At 42.2% G+C, this 18,113-nt stretch overlaps 1 protein-coding gene across 1 annotated transcript in view; it reads left to right on the top strand.

Moving 5' to 3' along the window:
* LOC141907897 (protein TANC2-like) overlaps positions 1-18,113 on the top strand; it is a 112,662-nt gene that overhangs the window by 74,997 nt on the left and 19,552 nt on the right. Inside the window, exons 5-11 of the mRNA XM_074797652.1 lie at positions 2,211-2,867; positions 4,248-4,481; positions 11,501-11,692; positions 12,624-12,707; positions 15,169-15,290; positions 15,568-15,700; positions 16,368-17,541. Of these exons, the coding sequence (XP_074653753.1) occupies positions 2,211-2,867; positions 4,248-4,481; positions 11,501-11,692; positions 12,624-12,707; positions 15,169-15,290; positions 15,568-15,700; positions 16,368-17,541 (2,596 nt within the window). The remainder of the gene's footprint in view (positions 1-2,210; positions 2,868-4,247; positions 4,482-11,500; positions 11,693-12,623; positions 12,708-15,168; positions 15,291-15,567; positions 15,701-16,367; positions 17,542-18,113) is intronic.

The following is an 18,113-nucleotide window of genomic DNA, read 5'->3' as shown; positions in this document are numbered from 1 at the left end:
GGACCCAGTTCCACAGTTGTGGGATTTACTTTGACTGAACCCAATTTTACTGTAGCGTGGATTCTGTTTACCGTTTGATATATAGGTACAATTATCGCGTTCATTGCCTGCCGTTTTATGGCGCTTTACGCACCATTTGCCCGCCGTAAAATGACGTCTCACGGGGTACGGGCGCGGGACGGATATTTCTGCGGTCGATTGAAAATGATTTATCGTTCACAGATTTGCAAACACCCCCTGAGCGAGCAGTAACACCAGTTGTGTGGCTTAATAGTCAATTAATACTTACTTAACTTTCCTCGCCTTAATTAAACAAGAAGAATAATGGAATTCGTTCCAAAGTGATTGCGCAGATTCCGCATTTATTGTTTCCTATTTTCGATAGGTTTCCGAGATGAAGTCACGATCTATGTTGTAATGGTATGAAGATGCGTCTGATAATGGCTTATAGTTGAAATGGCACTGCTCATATTAACCGCGATCCCACAGAGAAATTTTGCCAAATTTGGCCCGTGCCTAGTCAGAGAGCGTGTTCGCGTGTAAACCACTCACTCGATACTAATCAATGCTTAACCCTTTCAGTGCGGTGTAAGAATCAGTGATGGATTTTGCTAGTACACCGCACTGCGGTGTATTGATTTAATTAGTAATTACTTGTTATCTCTCTGGAAAGATGGCAGCACCTGTCAAACATAGTGAAATACTAGTAACTAACGATACACCGCGCCGCGGTGTAGACGCACTATAGTGCTATTCCCGTTATTCAACACAGTAGGGTGGAAACTTTAGAATTTTCAAATTATCTTCAGCACTATAGGGTATTAATTAGCCAGCACTGAAAAGGTTTAAACAAAGCGAAGTGGATCATTTCCGGTGCCAGTTGCAATTCAAACGCAATCATTTGTCCGGTGCTAAAATTTGGCTCGGGCCTGGTCTGACGTTTATAGTCGTGCCAAACAGGCTCGGGCCCATTTGGCACCTGTGCGAACAGTTGTTCCGGGCCGAAAATGCTCGTGTGATCGCGGCTATATTTATTCTTTCTAACTCGAAACAATTTTGAATGAAATGTCACCACGGGTCACGAGAGTGAGGTGTGCGCGCTCTCGTTGGAGATTTCTCGAGTAGTGTGCATAGGTGTTTTAGAGAGATTTTCAAACCGTTCCCGAGAACCGTTACGAAAACATTCGAATTTTCCATAAATGCTCATCGATTAGTTATTCAAACGCTCTAAATCGAATTGTTTATTCGATTCAGTCTATGTCAACAGTAATCTTTGCTCGCGCAATTGAACCATTTTTCGAGGAGGGACTGTGTTTTTTTTTAATGTTTGTTTTTTTTTCTACGATTTGAAACGTAGCCGAATATTTTTCGAAAACGGGTTGAAACGAACGAAAACATTTTATAAGTTAAAACGTACTTTTCAGTCAAAATCCATTATTATGATCGTGTCACCGACTTTTTAGTCGTTCCGGCGACTAAACCGTCATACCGCAAAAATTCATTATAGTTTATCTCTGGTTATTATCTTTATCTTTATCTCTGACTTATCTAAAGAACGGAGTGGAGTCTGTTGTATTTTCTCAGTAAAGCGGAACCTCGTTATAAGGAACTATGATACAACAGTTTACTGTTAGCAGAATGCAGCGTAACCTCGTATCGGGTGTAACAAATGTAGAATTTCATCCCAAGTAAGAAAATTAATCAATTTCAAACTGGATACTAACGAACTATCGGTTATAGGGGTTTCAGGGGTTAAAATCTTCCGACCATAGACGGATTTCCGACCTTTTCTAACATTTTCTTTATTCCTGAGAACAGTGTAAATCACCTCAATCGCTTTAATCACCTCAATCGCGGGCGTCACATCGGAGCGCTCCGTAGTTAGGAGTGCTCCTTAAGACGGTTTTCGGCAGTTGTTAGCGCAACTGTGGACTCGGAGAAACCAATATGGCGTCTCATCCAAAAGGCGGCTCTAATTCAGGCCCAAACTATTAACATTTTGACCAATAGGAAGTATGTTTTTTTACTAAGAGTTACTGATTTTTGTTCCCCAAAAAAATCCTTCTTTTTGAAAATATTTTCCGACTTTCAATATGGGCCGTTTGACTGGTCCTGTGCAGATCATTGTAACGAGGTTCCTCTGTATCTCCCCGTAATGTTTCACAGCCGAGGACGAATTTTCACCAGTTTTCAACGTTTTCTCATTGCAGGAAAGAGTTTGGAACCGCCCGTGCCTCGTAAACCGAAATTCTTCGGCATCTTCGGACGCGGCTCGCGTAAATCGTCGAAGGACAAGGACGCCAAAAAGGGTCAGGGTCAAACGAAGCAGACGCCGGCTGCGGCGCCGCAGACTCGGCACGGGATGATCATCGAAACCGTCGACGACGATTACATGATTCCGGTGAGCGGTCGTCCGGCGGAGCAGGCGGTCGGAGGAGGTTACTCTGACTGGAGCGAGTCGGATTACAAACGCAAGGGTTCGACGATCAGCGCGCCGCACCGCGTGACGACGTCGGCGCACGTGCACACGAACCCGTCGGGCGCGCGCCGGCACACGTCGATGCCGCACAGCATCAGCGAAAGTCACCTGAGCCAGTCGATGCCATCTGGTGGCGGATTCATGCACCATTATCACCAGTATCGCGGCGGCGGCGATGCGGACTCACTCGCTGGCGGGCGGCACCACGCGCCGGCGTCGTTAACTCCGGGTGGAGTTCGACGCGGGCGCGTGAACGGAGGGGCCGCGGGCACGTCGCCCCGTAATTACTCGCCGCGCACGAACGCGATCAGTAATAACAATCGGATGAGGTTGACGAACGGCGTGAACACATCTCCGCACCGCGGGCAAAATGACAGAATCAGAAAAGGTACAAATCATTTAACCCTCCCCCTACCAAACTGACTTCGATATCTAGCTCTATTGATTACTAGTGATTTCATCTATAGACACTTCTATAAAAGATGTCTGCCTCCAGAAATCCCCCTATGACATCATCAAATTGACTACTAGTGATTTGATCTAGACACATCTTCTAGAAAAGATATCGTCCTCTATAAATCCCCCTATGACATCATCAAATTGTTAACTAGCGATTCGATCTACTTCTAGAAAAGATGTCGGCCTCCATAAATCCCCCTATGACATCATCAAATTACGTCAAGCGATCTGGGTCCAGTTCCACAGTTCCGAGTTAAGATTTAACTGTGAGTTAACTCATCGGAAATGAACTAACTTTAACTCAAGAGTTAACTCCAAACTCAGAACTGTGGAACTGGGTATTAACCCTTTGCTTGCCTTTACCTATTAAATCTGCCTCTGAAAATTTACTCTCCAAATTACTGATTAAACCAGTTCTACGGTAACTGTATCAACAAGGGTCAAGGTTAATGCAATCATTGATTTTCAATATTCTATCTGGTTTCATATAGCAGTTCGACCGGGGCCCAATTCTCAAATCGTAAGATTGGTCTTAATTTGTTAGATTTGTTATGGAACCAAAATGTGTTTTCACCGGTCTTAAAAGTTGTCAGATTGATTACAGAACCATTGTAGATCAGTTTTAGGCTGTTAGATCGATATCTTAGCTAAGATTGTCTTACGACGGTCTTAACTAAATCCTGACTGTGACTGTGCAGCTGACCCAGGGTTAAGTTCAAACTTGCCCGGTTAAAGCTCGTCTATTCTACTGGGTTCTTGTTATCAATATAGCACCCTGAGATTTCCGGTGCTCGGGGAACTAAGCTCGGTACCTTTAGAATAACAATATCAGTAGTTAGAGTATGATACATGTAATTCTGAAGCTGGAAGCTGTTTATTGCTTGAATCATCGAGGGCAAATGTGTTACAATATTTGATAAGATAGTAGTAATTGTTTAATATACGTATAGAGATTCATGCAAACTATTTGCGACCCTACAGTCATTTTATCTCTTTCTATCATAATCTAGCCAATGAAACTAACGTTCTTTATATAAATATTAAACTTAATTCAGATCAGTCTTGACCAACTTGCGGACGTGAGCTAGTAAGCATCATAGATTTTTAGCCAAATTACTAACTTAGATAAATGAGAATATATAACAGATCAATACAGTAAAAATGTTTGATAAAATATGATATTATGAGAGAAAAAATGTCGCTTTGTTATACTAACAAGCTATAGGAGCCAAAATCAATCCTTTTTCGATCACAATATTTATAAATTTCAATTTTCAACGATAACAACATTTCATTTTTGTCATTGTAGTTCAGGGCAGTCCGAGGTATCCGGGTACGCCGGACGGCTCGCGGTATCCGCCGAACGCGGATACCGCTCAGAACGACCTGATGACCAGGCTCGGGTTTCTGCTCGGAGACGAGTCGGCCGATTGCAGCAGCAGCGTCGCCCCCTGTGAAGATACGTTTCCCAGCGTGACGTCGTTGAACAGTACGGATTACGCTCGTGAGTGGTGCGATGGCAGCCCACTCTCCACTCTCACCGGTCAGTATTCATTTGTCCCCTATGACATCATCAAATTGTGGCTGCATGAATCCATTCCCTGACGACAATATCAGATTATGCCTTCACAAATCATGATCAAATCAGGCCATTATAGATCCTTCTATGACATCGTCAAATCATGTCTAATGATTTAATCTATAGAATTTCCTAGATGGCCCTCTCCGTATCATCCTCCTATGACATCATCAAATTGTGGCTGCATGAAGCCATTCCCTGACGACAATATCAGATTATGCCTTCACAAATCATGGTCAAATTGGGCCTTTATATATCCTCCTATGACATCATCAAGTCATGTCTAATGATTTAATCTATAGAATTTCCTAGATGGCCCTCTCCATATCATCCCCCTATGACTGCCTAACCATATGTATAACTGGAAAAGATGTATTCCTCCATAAATCTCCCTATGACACTGTCACACCTCACGCGTTTCATTAAGATAATTATAATTTCTAAAGCGATTTGTTATTTAATCATATTGTAATCAGATGGTAACTTGTGATGTCATAATTGAGCTTAATGGAGGCAGAAATCTTTTCTTGAAGGCTTCAATAAGATTGATGCTAAGTTCTCGCTATGAGGAGCCCATCCTGTACCAGCTAGCCAGGTGGATGGCGTGCACATTGATTGGATATCAACTCGGTTAAAATTGAGTTCTTTAAACCTATTTAACGCAATTAATTTAAAGCAAAGAAGAAATCGATGGCAAGTTGTGCCTCTTGATGACCTCAGATTAATCTGTGTAGCAGAATTTTTAGTAATTGTTCGTAGAATTTGAGAAATTGTAGATAGAGTATGGGAAGTGATTCAGTTGTCCAAATGCACACTAGTGTTGCCTGGTGGATCTTCACTTGCCACAAGTGCAAGTGCAATCCTTGATTGCTGAAGTAGTTGATGTCCTACTGCACACTAGTGACACCTGGCGGATCCTCAATTGCCACTAATGGAATCTATTACCGCGGTCGTAGAATGATTTCTTTCCCGAGTCACGCGCGTCTGTTTATATCAACAACCGAATACCGGCGCGGAAAGAAAGGAAGGAACGACGCGAGAATTATCGGTCTAATTATGAGTTATTTAATCGCGATGTAACTAGTTCATCTCTGCAGCAGCGGCGGCTCAACGAGAAATACCTGAATTACCGATTGCGAAATTCCTGTCCTTCCTGAACAAACGATGTATGAATGCATCGGTTGTATTTGTTTGTTTGTGTTTTTCGCGGTTCGGTATTTTTCGTCGGCTGATAAAATCGGGAAAATACGTCGAAGAAAATACTACTTGTCTTTGATGTTTTCGATATCAGGCACGCTCGATAACGTTACATGTCGAGGCTTATTGGCCCCGTTCCACTGGTCGAACCTCAAATAATATCGGGCTAAGTCGCTAAGTTTGGATATCTTAATTCTACGAGTGAGCTCAACATAGTACCTTGCTACGCTCATTTCGGCCCGGTTCCACAATTGAGACTTGAGATAATATCAAATCAGCTCATTTTGCATTTTGCCCCTGTCTGGATCGGCCACTGATCAGTTAACTCTTGAGTTAAATCTTAACCCACAGCTATGGAGTCGTGGTTAATTGATAACCTGGTATTCCGCTAAAAATTACCCTAGTTGGTATTTGTTGAATGGATACTCGCGGTTAGTACTGACGAGAAAATGTAGTTCAGTTTATCCTGTTGGTAGCGGTAACTGTTGCACGCGCAAACCCAAACGGATGAAAAGCCAAAGTCAACACGCCTGGTGCAGACGCTGTTGTAATCGGACACTACAATCACATATAGGCTTCGGCGTAGTTATAGCGCATTGCGCAACAACGCTGTTAGTCAGGCTGAAAACAAATCATTTCTAAAAACGATTGCGTTTGGTTACTAGAAATTTTAGCCCGGAACCAACCCCTTGAGAGGCGCAGTGCGCGAGTGGGTTAAGCCGCCGGTCACTGGTCTCGTCAATCCAGGGTTTATGGTTTTAAACCCTCGGTTTTAAACGGAAATAAATGTCTAATGTCTAGTGTTAGTAGTTGGAAGCAGGTGTTTGTAGCAGGTGAACACATGTTAAGTACAGACAATCAGTTTTTACCCCTCAGCAGTAGGACGCGAGGGGTAACGTCTTCGCCTCTGTCCGGGCGGGCAGGCGTGCCGATGTTGTTCCCGTCCAGTGTCCGTAGTTCATTCTATGATCAAACATAATAATAATAATAATTTTAATAATAATAATTTTATTTATATACCGCTTTACACCGCGTTTCAAGGCGGTTTACAATAATGAATACATTACGATAATAATATAGTTTTAATAAAACATTAGTTATCATAATACTGAGTAAAAAGAAATGTTTTAATATTGGTTTTGAAATAATTAATATCATCACTAGTACGTAAGGTTAAAGGTAGATTATTCCATAAAACAGGGGCAGCGCAAGCAAAAGCTCGATTACCGTAAAAAATGAACGGGTTTGAAGTTTGGGCGATCGGTTTTTTTAAACACCCTGATAATAAGATATCTACGTAATGTCTGGTGTTTGTAGATACATAGTTCATCGTTATTAGAAAAATGTTTCCACTGAAGCCAGGCCAATCACAAATCGTAAATTATTGATAAAGTATTATCGAATGCGTTCGAAGTTGACGTTCCGGGCTGTATACAGTGGTACATGTATTTTGAAAGAGCGAACTGGTGAAGATGGTTTGACATTTTCTGCCGATCATCAAACACGTCATATATCTTCAAACAGAATTCTTTGATCAATTCAATTATTGTACGGTTTATGAAAAAATCTATATCTATTTTTAGACCGCAACTCGGTTGCATCGATACGTGTACACGTAATGTCTGCGGTGGGCGGAAATCGTGGAATTTTTGTTGAAACGGAAGAATATAATTGGAAATTTCAGCTCCGGTTCATGTTTCACAAACGTCCATCCAACCCGAACCGGTAAGCGATTGACCGCGGTTCATATTTGTCGGTTCGCTCGTCGGATACGTCGATGTCTGGAAATCAAAAGATTTCAGATGAGATATTTTTAATGATAAGATAAAAACCCACTATCTACAGATTAAAAGAATTTAAAAACAAGAATTTATTTATTCAATCTAAAATATAAGACACGACTTTACGATCTCACCCTATAGATCATCGTCAGGTCTGGATACTACCTTAGATCTCACCCTAGAGATCATCGTCAGGTCTGGATACTACCTTAGATCTCACCCTAGAGATCATCGTCAGGTCTGGATACTACCTTAGATCTCACCCGAGAGATCATCGTCAGGTCTGGGAACTACCTTAGATCTCACCCTAGAGATCATCGTCAGGTCTGGATACGACCTTAGATCTCACCCTATAGATCATCGTCAGGTCTGGATACGACCTTAGATCTCACCCTATAGATCATCGTCAGGTCTGGATACTACCTTAGATCTCACCCTAGAGATCATCGTCAGGTCTGGATACTACCTTAGATCTCACCCTAGAGATCATCGTCAGGTCTGGATACTACCTTAGATCTCACCCTAGAGATCATCGTCAGGTCTGGATACTACCTTAGATCTCACCCTAGAGATCATCGCCAGGTCTGGATACTACCTTAGATCTTGTTTTTAAATTCTTTCAATCTGTAGATAGTGGATTTTTATCTTAATATCCGTTCACCACGTTTGAGTGTGGTTTTCGCGGTTAGTACAGTAATGTTACAGGGTGTGTTTACAGCTCGTCTGAGCCGTATCGATTATCTCGTCGTCGTCGACTACTGCTGTTATTGATAATCATTGTTATTAAAAGCTAATTGACGGCGTTGCACGTCGTCAGGTGACAACATTCCCTTAGCCTTGAATAACAGCGGCAGTTACCTTGACGAGCTAGTATCCAGACCGGACTACTTCAGAGTAGTTACCTTGACGAGCTAGTATGCAGACCGGACTACTTCAGAGTAGTTACCTTGACGAGCTGTTTAGTATCCAGACCGGACTACTTCAGAGTAGTTACCTCGACGAGCTGTCTAGTATCCAGACCGGACTACTTCAGAGTAGTTACCTTGACGAGCTGTCTAGTATCCAGACCGGGCTACTTCAGAGTAGTTTCCTTGACGAGCTGTCTAGTATCCAGACCGGGCTACTTCAGAGTAGTTTCCTTGACGAGCTGTCTAGTATCCAGACCGGACTACTTCAGAGTAGTTACCTTGACGAGCTGTCTAGTATCCAGACCGGACTACTACAGAGTAGTTTCTTACAAACTGATCAAAATCGGGGGGGGGGGCAGATACAGCCTGTTATCCTGAATACTACTTGAAGACATAGCCTAATTACAGAACCGTAAGGGTGTGGGGGGTCCTTCCCCTGAAAATTATAGAATCTTGCCACCTCCAGATGCATTCTGAACACGTGGGAACGTTAGTTTAATTTTCCTAATGTCGAAACCAAAATACTTCGAAAATAAATCTACTATGCAATCGATGTCTTGAAAAAAGAAGAGAGTTTGAAAGGTCGTACGAGTACCCCTCGAGCAGTAACAGCAGTAGGCTTGACCCATGCCTGAAAACAGTCTCGAAATCAGAATCATTTCTAGTTTATCTGAAACGTATTGAAAATTCATAGAATATACCGCGGTGGCTGGTTTAGTTGTACCTGTCTCTTCCGAAGACATGGCTGCTTCTGTAAATGGATGACATCATCAACTACGCCGCCTCGTCGATTTGATGATGTCATAGGGTGACGTAGGCGGACATGTTTTACGCGGTTACTTTCTATAGCCGCTCAATAAATCGCTTTTATCGCGACTGCGTGTATTTCATCGCGTTGTTTAGGTTCGTCGTTCTCGTCACTTATTTATGTGACATTTTGATGAAAATTGGTTCGTAAATGATTACCTGCACTAGATTCGTTCGATCATCTCTCGATTACAAATAATCTAATGATATCGGCATCCGTCGTACAAATATCTTATCCCTGATACAAAGCTAGAATATTTGTTATTTGATGCCAGTCGATTTTCAGTGTCGTATATCGTGATTTCTTATCGGACAGCCATCGATGATGAAACTGAAACAATCTGGCCGTGTTGTAAAGATTGTACGAACTCCCGCGCTCGGAATAAAAAGTGGGCCGGTAATGTTTCCGCGAGTTGATAATTCGGTTTCGACTATATCCTCGTAGTCATCTTCGCGTATCTGAATCCTATTTGAATGCGTATTCCGCGAGGTGACTACTCGGATATAGTCGAAATGTCGAATTTGATATAAAGTTCGAGAAAACATTTCCGACTGTGAGATTTATAGTTTCTGGATGTGACGAGGAGTTCACGCGATGGTTACAATATCAATGGTCACTTCGGGGGATTTTCGTGATTGTTCATATCGGGTGAAACTATTGTTATTGCTTCGTCGTCTTAATCTTGTGGCTTTCTACTTCGATACTAAGGGTAAAAAAAGATTGAAGCTTTAAATGAATAAGTCTTTAACCCTATCTGTGCTGAGTAATTAATACCCTATAGTGCTGGGGATTATTTGAAAATTTTTAAAAATTCCACCCTAGTGTGTTGAATAACGGGAATACCGCTATAGTGCGTCTACACCTCGGCGCGGTGTATCGTTAGTTACTAATATTTCGCTATGTTTGACCGGCGCTGCCATTTCTCAAGAGAGATAATTACTAATTACATCAATATCAAAATATTATCAACAGCAAAATCTATCACCAATTTATACACCGCACTGTGGTGTAGATGCACTGAAAGGGTTAAAGTATAAACATAATTCAAGTAAATAGTGAATAAGTATAAACGTCATAGTGAATGAGTATATTAGTGTGTACACAATCATAACAAATGAGCCTAGAATTCCTAATGAAAATGTAATCAAAGGGTTCAATTTCGTAGATAACAGGCGTAAAAAGGGTTAAATCAATCCATCGATTAATATCTGATATTTCGTACCCTCAACGACCCGGCGACGAAGCGGCAATTATACGGACATACCTACGGAGGTATGAAGCGTATCGATTATTAGTACGCCGATATGATGATAGATAAGAATATTTATCGGTTGCTTATCGTTCGGAATTCCGTATGATTGATGATGCCTGTGAAATGTATCGATCGATTTACGTTTCGGATACAATTTCGACGTCTGATGTCTAGCGTCTGATCTACTGATGTTTTATATCCGACGACAAATACACGGAACCACGACCCGGGTTTCCTGAAAATGTCACTAACATTGACATTTAGTTCGTATTGGTTACTAAGCGCGGAATCTGTGTCAGGTGTCACTATACGTTACTTGGGTCTCCTTGCTTCAATTTCTCCTACATTTTTGGTTCGAAGAATGAGAGATATTAATTCCTTTTTCATAATTTGCCTTTCTTTTATGTAATTTATAATTTATACATCAGACTTTGCTTCTTCGAACCTCAGGACTTTGAAGTCCTCTTGTAGTTGATAAATTTAAGTGCTACTGCGGCAATCAAGGATTTTGCAAAATGAGGATCCACCTGCTGTCACCATCCTTCCACGGCAGGGATTCGAACCTGATGGCATCGAGATTGCCACGGTACGAAACCCTGCCGCATTAGACCGAGTGCGCAGCTACACGCGCAGCTTAGATGATGTCATTAAATGATTAAATTTGCCTTAACGATATACAATCAGCAATCAGATTGGTGCCACAAAATTTTGCGCGATAAACCTGCGCACCATGTCTAGTGTGGCGTGGTTTCTTGCCGTGGCTGCGTCTAGAGATGCCATCGGGTTCGAATCCCTGCCGAGGGAGGAGGATACTAGTCTAGGACATCAACTGCTGCCGCACTTATGGCAAGTGTAAGGATCCACTAGGTGTCGCTAGTGTGCGGTAGGACAACTGCTGCACCAGTGAGGATTCAACAGCTGTTGCTTGTGCGCAGTTGGACATCAGTAACTGCTCCATTTATGAAACCCCACTCATTGATAGCGAATTTGGATTTTGAAATCTGCGTTAATTTTGTCGTGATGTTTATATTTTCTAGTGTCGTCTGGTAGTGATCGCAGTATGCACAGTATGGCGAGTAACGCCACGAGGTTGACGTGTAATCTGCCGTTCAGTCCGTCCAGTAGAGACCCGAGCGCTGAAAGTATGTGCAGTTTAATGAGCGTAGGTGCTTTGTCTAACGCTAGCTATACGCCGGGTCTTACACCCCAGCGGCCTCACTCCATTACAAGTAAGTCTATAACCCTTAATTAATACCCGATTCCATCCTGTAATACATACCCTTAATCATCCCCAAATTCATTCCCTTATTCGTACTCTAATCCACCTAAACCTAATTCATCCCCTAAATCTAATCCATCCCGTAACCCCTAATCCATCCTTTATCTCTAAACCATCCCCTAACCCTAATCCATCCCCTAATTCATTTCCTAATCAATTTCCTTATGCTCTAATCCATCCCCTAACCCCTAATCCATCCTCTATCTCTAAACCATCCCCTAACCCTAATCCATCCCCTAATTCATTTCCTAATCAATTTCATTATGCTTTATTCCATCCCCTAACCCTAATCCACCCCTAAATCATAATGATTCCACCCCTAATCCATCCCCTAACCCTAATCCATGCCCTAACCCCTAATCCATCCTCTATCTCTAAACCATCCCCTAACCCTAATCCATCCCCTAATTCATTTCCTAATCAATTTCCATATGCTTTATTCCATCCCCTAACCCTAATCCTCCCTAAATCATTATGATTCCACCCCTAATCCATTCCCCATTTTCGTCCTGTTCTCACTGACATTTTTTATCCTGCACCGCAGTGACACCCTTGATTACAAGTAACTCTATGTAACCCTTCATCTATAAACACCCTAAAAACCCTAATCCATATCCTTATCAATTCTCTAATTCACTCCCGAATCCATTCCTTACTTCATCATTCCTCAATCTTCATTCCTTAATCCTTTCCCTAATCCTTTACATAAACCAAAATCATTTTCCGAGTAAAAACCTAGCTCACACTTGCTACAGCTTAACAAAACTAGGACCATCATCCTAATTACAAATGAAACGATCATGTAGAACAATAAAGATGACTTTTTGTTTTTTTTTCTTAATTAGAAAATTTAATGTAAACATTGATGCGTGTTTTTCTAGCCAATATTTCCGGACGCGCCGATGATATTTTGGGCAGACGTAAGCCGTACGTTCGGAGATCGGCTCGGGCTGCGTTAGGAAAAGGTGAACTAAATTAACTTTCGGACTAACCTTTTTACTCTCGGACTATCTAACTACGCTTTAGAATCCTTTAACCCTTTCAGTGCGTCTACACCGCAGTGCGGTGTACGAATCAGTGATGGATTTTGCTAGTACACCGCACTGCAGTGTATTGATTTCATTAGTAATTACTAATTATCTCTCTTGTTAGATGGCAGCACCTGTCAAACATAGTGAAATACTAGTAACTAACGATACACCGCGCCACGGTGTAGACGACGCACTATAGTGCTATTCCCATTATTCAACACACTAGGGTGGAATTTTTCAGAATTTTCAAATTATCTTCAGCACTATAGGGTGTTAATTAGCCAGCACTGAAAGGGTTAAACTTTATTCGGACAAGGTTATAACTAACTCTGGACTGTTCAATGACTAAACACGGACTAAGTTTCATAACTTAATGCTTAGTTTTAACTTATTCGAAATATAATGTGAATAAGTCTGGCTGGATTGAATTTCACTAATTCTGGATGAACGAAATTAGTCTAACTGTCGGTCGATTAGATTTGACTAATTTTTTATGTACTGATTTCGACTAACTCTGGATGGACTTAATTTCACTAACTTTTGACTTACTCTGAATGGACAAACTGATGTTCACTAGGGCTATGAGCTATCGTACAGAACTCAAACCTTTGTAAGCATATGCTAAGTTGAACCATGAGTATTAATGGGTTCGCTCAAAATGATTTTAACCGGCCTGTTACTGAACGTGAGTTTTCAAATGTAAAACGTACGTGACGTATATTAACTGAACCTATAGATTATTCGGTTGTGTAAACAAGGTTACATAATGATAGAAAATTGGTCCATTAACCAAAATTGAGATACAGGGAATCTTTCTACTCCCCATAGATAATAATAGTATGAAATATTTGACTGCGTTGACAGTTGACCCCCCAGGCATCTCAGCTAGTTTAACCTTGAGCTCATTATTTGGTGTATATCGGGTACATAGTAAGTAACAACCCTGTTTGCAGCAAGTTCCACCAGGTGTCGCTAGCGTAGGATATCGTCTACTGCTATTTACTTACCGCAACAATATAAGATAAGACTCCACTTGTGGCAAGTGAGGATCCACCAGGTGTCGCTAGTGTGTAGTCGGACATGAATTGCAGTGGCAATCTATGACCTATCTTCAATCTAATTTCAATCTAATATCTTAATTCCTGACTGTGACTGCACTTAAATGAGCTCAGCCGAGTCCTGAATGTGTAACCGGACCAAATACAGCTTAGTTCGGCATTTTCTTAACACTTTTGCTTGGGCTTCACTCTATTCTGCGTGATGTGATTTTCTCAGCTCTGGTGAAGTGCTACCGTAAATGAGCAAGTTATGTAGTTCTTAATAGAAATACCAAGGCGCGCCACTATACAGTGATTCAAGTCAATAGCTGTGAATGTTGATAGTTTTCAAATTGAAGAAACTGCGGGTTTATGGTATGGTAACAACACATTACAACATTTCCTTCCTTTCTACAGTGTCTGATGATCTTATCCTATATCCTACTTAATCCTTTTTTGCTATCTGGAGGCAAGTTGCTGAGAAGTTTTCCTGTAAGCGACTGACTTAAAGTGAAACCTCGTTACAACAAACTTCAGGGGCTGGTTCCTCAGTTTAGACTTAAGTCCAAAAATGGTCTTAAATTTTAAGACTGGTCTTAAGTCATTAGATTAGTTATAGAACTAAGATGGTCTTAAGTCTAAGCCATGACTATGGAACTGGGCCCAGGGGCTCTTGAAAATATGTCCGTTTCAACTGTTGGTTCATTATATCTATTATGAAATTATCAAAATCTTCTTTTTTGGGATGAAATTCTAGGTTTGCAATAGACAACAAATTGATGTATCCGATGTTTATTATAATGAGGTTACACTGTAGTAGCGATATTCAAACTGCAATCTCACTGCAGTATTCATTTGATTCTTAACACAAACCAACTTTTAAACGTCTGGGTCCAGTTCCACAGTTCCGAGTCAAGATTTGACTCTGAGTTAACTCATTGAAAATGAACTAACTTTAAGTCAGAGTTAACTCTAACTCAGAATTGTGGAACTGGGTCCTGGGGTTAGTTGCTCGAAAGTTGGTTTAAGATAACCGGCGGGTAAATACCATAGTAACGATGAACTTTTGATTGTTACTACGTTACGGTTCATTCTAAACAACTGGATCCAGTTCCACAGTTGTGAGTTAACATTTGACTCTGAGTTAAAACATTGATAATGAACTGACATTTACTCAAACTCTAACTCACAACTGTGGAACCGGGTCCTTTTGAGCAACTTGCCCCTGGTCGTACCGGTATGTTTTTGGAAAGCAAAAATTGTTTGGAATTTTCCAAATTTCTGGGTGCGGCATTTATGTTTTGATAGCTGCATTTTGACAATAATTTCTAAATATTTTCTTTTTGCAAATATTTCAGGTAAATTTATACCACCTCGCCCGCCGCAGCTGCATCTGAAACCGATACATTTCGAGGTGGCGCATCAGGAAACGAACCCAGTATTTATCGGAAGGGAATGGCTGTTTCGTGATATCGAAAAGGTTCGTCCCGCGAACGTTTGCTTTTAAACAGAAGAACAGAAGTGTGGTTTGAACACACGTATAGGTATCAGTCGGAAGCTTGGACCAAGCATCGCTCACCCATCAGATATTCAATACTTAATGACCTTCCATCCATCCACATTTCACACGTGTTCAGAACGTCACCTAAGACATTTTTTATTGAAAATGAACTACAAACACCAGACATTAGACATTTAATCAGCACTCTTTCTTCATGATAGATACTTTAATTTCGACTGGTTTTTTTTTTTTTCAGGAATTATTTGGTGATGATTCAAGTCAAGGTGTTATAATCAGCGGCGGGGTCGGCTTCGGTAAAACAGCTATCATCGAACAACTCGTGGCTTATAGTCCGTTCGGAGAGGGTAATGGAGGAATTATTGAATCTGGTGAGTGTTACAGTCGTGATCAGGCGGTGGAGAGGTTGCCTCGAGGCGGTGAGGTAGTCTAGAAGTAGAGACAGGAGGTAAAGAGGTTGCCCGAAGATAGAAAGTCTAGGAAATCTGTGCGGAAAGTTCAAATAGTTTAAAATCCATTATCCGTAATTTCTAGGAATTTCTAATTTATAGGAATTTGTAATATTGTTTTAACCCTTTCAGTGCGTCTACACCGCAGTGCGGTGCATAAATCGGTGATGGATTTTGCTAGTACACCTGGTTTTGCTAATTTGCTAGCTGCAGTGTATTGATTTAATTAGGAATTAGTAATTATCTCTCTTGAAAGATGGCAGCACCTGTCAAACATAATGAAATACTAGTAACTAATGATACACCGCGCGGCAGTGTAGACGCACTATAGTGCTATTCCTGTTATTTAACACACTAGGGTGGAATTTCCCCAAATTCTCACATTTTCTCACGCACTATAGGGTATTAATTAGTCAGCACGGAAAGGGTTAAAGGATTCAAGCACTGTCTACTACAGGCATTATTATACAAGCAAGTGATTTTGAGCCTCTATAAATCCTTACATAGAAAATCACATCCTCCATAAATCCCCCCATGACATCATCGATTCCGCAAACTGATGCCCCGAGTTTGTTTTCTTATTTTTCAGAATACACAGTTAACGGTAAGGGTCGACCGCTGTTGAGCGTCAGCGAACAGGACCTAGCCGGCTCGGACGACCAGTTAAACCAGTCGACCAGTCGACAATCGCTCGACCAGTCGATGACGAGTCTGCCTACGTACGACCACCTGCATCGAATCGCCGAACAGGTCGTCGCGTATCATTTCTGCCAAGCGGACAACAACGTGACGTGCATGGTGCCCGAATTCGTGCACAGTATCGCCGCCTATATGTCGAACTCGCCGCATTTGACCGCGTACCGCGAGCTGCTCGTGCAGGACGTCGCGTTGCAGGACGCGCTGTCGTTAAAACGATGCATACGCGATCCGTCGCGCGCGTTCACCGCCGGAATCGTCGAACCGCTGCGAACGCTTCGCGAATCAGGCAAATTGAACGCAGCCGACCGATTCGTCATCGCGGTCGATTCGCTGAACGAGGCCGAATTTCACAAACCGGACTACGGCTCGACGATCGCGTCGTTTCTGTGCGCGCACGCTCCGCTGCTTCCCGACTGGTTGAAACTGGTGGCGAGCGTGCGCACGCTGTTCGTCGAGATCGCGAAACCGCTGACGACGTCGACGTTCGCGCGTTGCGACCTCGACGAGCAGACGCCGCTCGCGATGCGCGACATGACCGACTACACGAACTACCGCGTCGCCAACGCGCCGACGCTGCGCTCGAACGTCGCGCTCAACGGCAACTTAGAAACGGCGGCGCGCGTCAAATTCGTCAACCACCTCCTCGCGTTGAGTCGCGGCTCGTTCCTGTTCGCGAAACTGACCCTCGATTTAATCGCGCGTGGTGCGCTCGTGCCGAAAACCGCCAACTACAAAATCCTGCCGGTGAACTTGACGGAGATATTTCTGCTGCGTTTCAACTTGAAGTTCCCGAGCGTGCGCTCGTTCGAGAAGGTGTGCCCGCTGTTGAACGTGTGCCTGGCGTCGTTGTACCCGCTGGCGAGCGACGACATCTACGACGCGGTGAACGCCGCGCACGTCGATCGGTTCATTTCGCGCGACGAGTTCCGCGCGCGTCTCGACGCCGTTTCCGACTTTCTCGTACGCCGCAAGGATCGGACTCACATGTTTTTCCATCCGGCGTTTAGGGAATGGTTGATGCGTCGCGAAGATTCGGACAGCGTCAAGTTTTTGTGCGACCTCAGGTGAGTGGCGGAAATGTTGCCGCCCATTATTCATAAATGAAATAATCGCTTTTTCGAAACCTCTACGAAAACTAGTTGCACAGTTACAAGTTCGGATTCGATTCTAGGATTGAGATTGTAAAATTAGCTGTGTATTTGACCACCAGGTGGCATTGTGACGAACTATCAGTTTTACTTTGAAATCAAAATCAGTTCATTTTCAATTTTCAACTTAAGCGTTCTGGAGTTTTAAACTCTTGAATCCAAATATTCTCTTCGAAAGAAGCCTCGAAAAAGGATTCACACTTTTCTACCGTCGGTGTTTGGTATAGTTTTCTTTGATGATTGGTTTAGTCGAAGAGAAGAAAAGTCGATTCGATTTTGATTAATTGAAATATGGAAGAAATTGAAGAATGTGAGATTCTCACTTGTCACAAGTGGAATCCTCTATTGTAGTTGATGTGCAACCGCATGCAAGTGACACCTGGTGGATCTTCATCAGCCACAAGTAGCATCCAATTATAAAGTTACCTCATCAAAAGTATAGATAATTGAAAATGAACGTATTTTGACTGTTAAAGAGTCGAATCTAA

Source organism: Tubulanus polymorphus, chromosome 6 (assembly GCF_964204645.1).
Source record: "Tubulanus polymorphus chromosome 6, tnTubPoly1.2, whole genome shotgun sequence".
Taxonomy (NCBI): domain Eukaryota; kingdom Metazoa; phylum Nemertea; class Palaeonemertea; order Tubulaniformes; family Tubulanidae; genus Tubulanus; species Tubulanus polymorphus.
This window is presented reverse-complemented; position numbering and strand designations above follow the sequence as displayed.